General features: G+C 75.8%; 1 protein-coding gene across 3 annotated transcripts in view; it reads left to right on the forward strand.

The window, feature by feature from the left end:
• The first annotated feature begins 1,081 nt into the window (after window positions 1-1,081).
• Window positions 1,082-1,563, forward strand: part of PGAP3 (post-GPI attachment to proteins phospholipase 3) — a 5,727-nt gene continuing 5,245 nt past the window's right edge. For all 3 annotated transcript variants that reach the window (XM_085320749.1, XM_085320751.1, XM_085320750.1), the window contains exon 1: window positions 1,082-1,299. In XM_085320749.1, the coding sequence (XP_085176875.1) occupies window positions 1,101-1,299 (199 nt within the window). In that variant the 5' untranslated portion in view covers window positions 1,082-1,100. The remainder of the gene's footprint in view (window positions 1,300-1,563) is intronic.

Genomic DNA, 1,563 nt, shown 5'->3' on the forward strand with positions numbered 1-1,563 from the left:
ACGGGGACAGCGCCGAGCTATGGGGCAGCGCTGGGGCACGGGGACAGCGCCGAGCTATGGGGCAGCGCTGGGGTACGGGGACAGCGCCGAGCTATGGGGCAGCGCTGGGGCACGGGGACAGCGCCGAGCTATGGGGCAGCGCTGGGGCACGGGGACAGCGCTGAGCTATGGGGCAGCGCTGGGGTACGGGGACAGCGCCGAGCTCTGGGGCAGCGCCGAGCTCTGGGACAGCGCTGGGGTACGGGGCAGGGCTGAGCTATGGGGCAGCGCTGAGCTATGGGGCAGCGCTGGGGCACGGGGACAGCGCTGAGCTCTGGGGCAGCGCTGGGGCACGGGGACAGCGCTGGGGTACGGGGACAGCGCCGAGCTCTGGGGCAGCGCCGGGGCGTGGGGCAGGGCTGCAGCGCAGGGACAGCGCGGGGGTGTGGGGCAGGGGGCGGCCCTGGGGCAGGGGGCGGCCCCAGCACGTCGGGTCGGTGGTGGGCCGCGGGCGGAGCTCTGGGCCGAGGGGGCGGCCCGGCCCGGCGGGCTGGAGGAGGGGCGCCGTTCAGGGCGCCGAGCCCCCGGAGCTGCGCGGGAAGGGGCTCCCGGGGAAGGGGCTCCCGGGGAAGGGAAGGGGCTCCGGGGAAGGGGCTCCCGGGGAAGGGAAGGGGCTCCCGGGGAAGGGAAGGGGCTCCCGGGGAAGGGGCTCCCGGGGAAGGGCCCTCGCTGAGGGGGCGGCGGGTGCCACCAGGCCCAGCGCTGCTCTGACCCCCGGCGCCGTCCCATGAGCCTCTGGGTGGGACGTTATATCCCGTGATGCTCCCCGGGCCATTGAGGGGGGCGCTATATCCCGTGATCCTCCTCGGCCGCAGTGGGGCGCTATAGCCCCTGATGCCCCTCGGCCACTGAGGGGCGCGATATCCCGTGATGCACTGGGGGCGCTGTCTCCCTTATGCTCCCCGGCCATTGGGGGGCGCTATATCCCGTGATGCTCCTCGGCCACTGGGGGCGCCGTATCCCTTATGCTCCCCGTCCGGCGGGGGCGCTATATCCCGTGGTGCTCCGCGGCGCAGCGGCGTTTCCGGGGCAGCGGCCGGAAGCGGCGGGGCCGGGCGGCGATGGCGGCCGGGGGCGCCGCTCGGGCCGCGCTCCTGCTGCTGCTGGGGGCGGCGGCGGCGCCGGGCCCTGCTCGCGGCTCGCAGGGCGACCGGGAGCCCCTGTACCGGGACTGCCTGTCCCGCTGCGAGCGGCGCAACTGCTCGGGGGCGGCGCTGCGGCACTTCCGCGCCCGCCAACCGCTCTACATGAGCCTCACAGGTACGGCCGGGCCCGCCCCGCGCACCCGTTGGCTGGGCGCGGGGAGGCCACGCCCCCTGACGAGGCCACGCCCCTCTGGAGCCCCGCCTACAACGCCGCCCCGGGCGGGTGAGCGGCCCCGGGGCTCTGGGGCCGGACCAGGCCGTACTGGGAGGGCTCTGGATCGTGCTGCGGCCGTACTGGGCCATTCTGGGGAACACTGGGCCATGCTGGGAGACACTGGGCCATCCTGGAGGCATGCTGGGGGTCATGGGGCCATACTGG

The sequence above is a fragment of the Rhea americana genome, unplaced genomic scaffold (assembly GCF_003343005.1).
Source record: "Rhea americana isolate MKP2758 unplaced genomic scaffold, rheAme1 scaffold_655, whole genome shotgun sequence".
Taxonomy (NCBI): Eukaryota; Metazoa; Chordata; class Aves; order Rheiformes; family Rheidae; genus Rhea; species Rhea americana.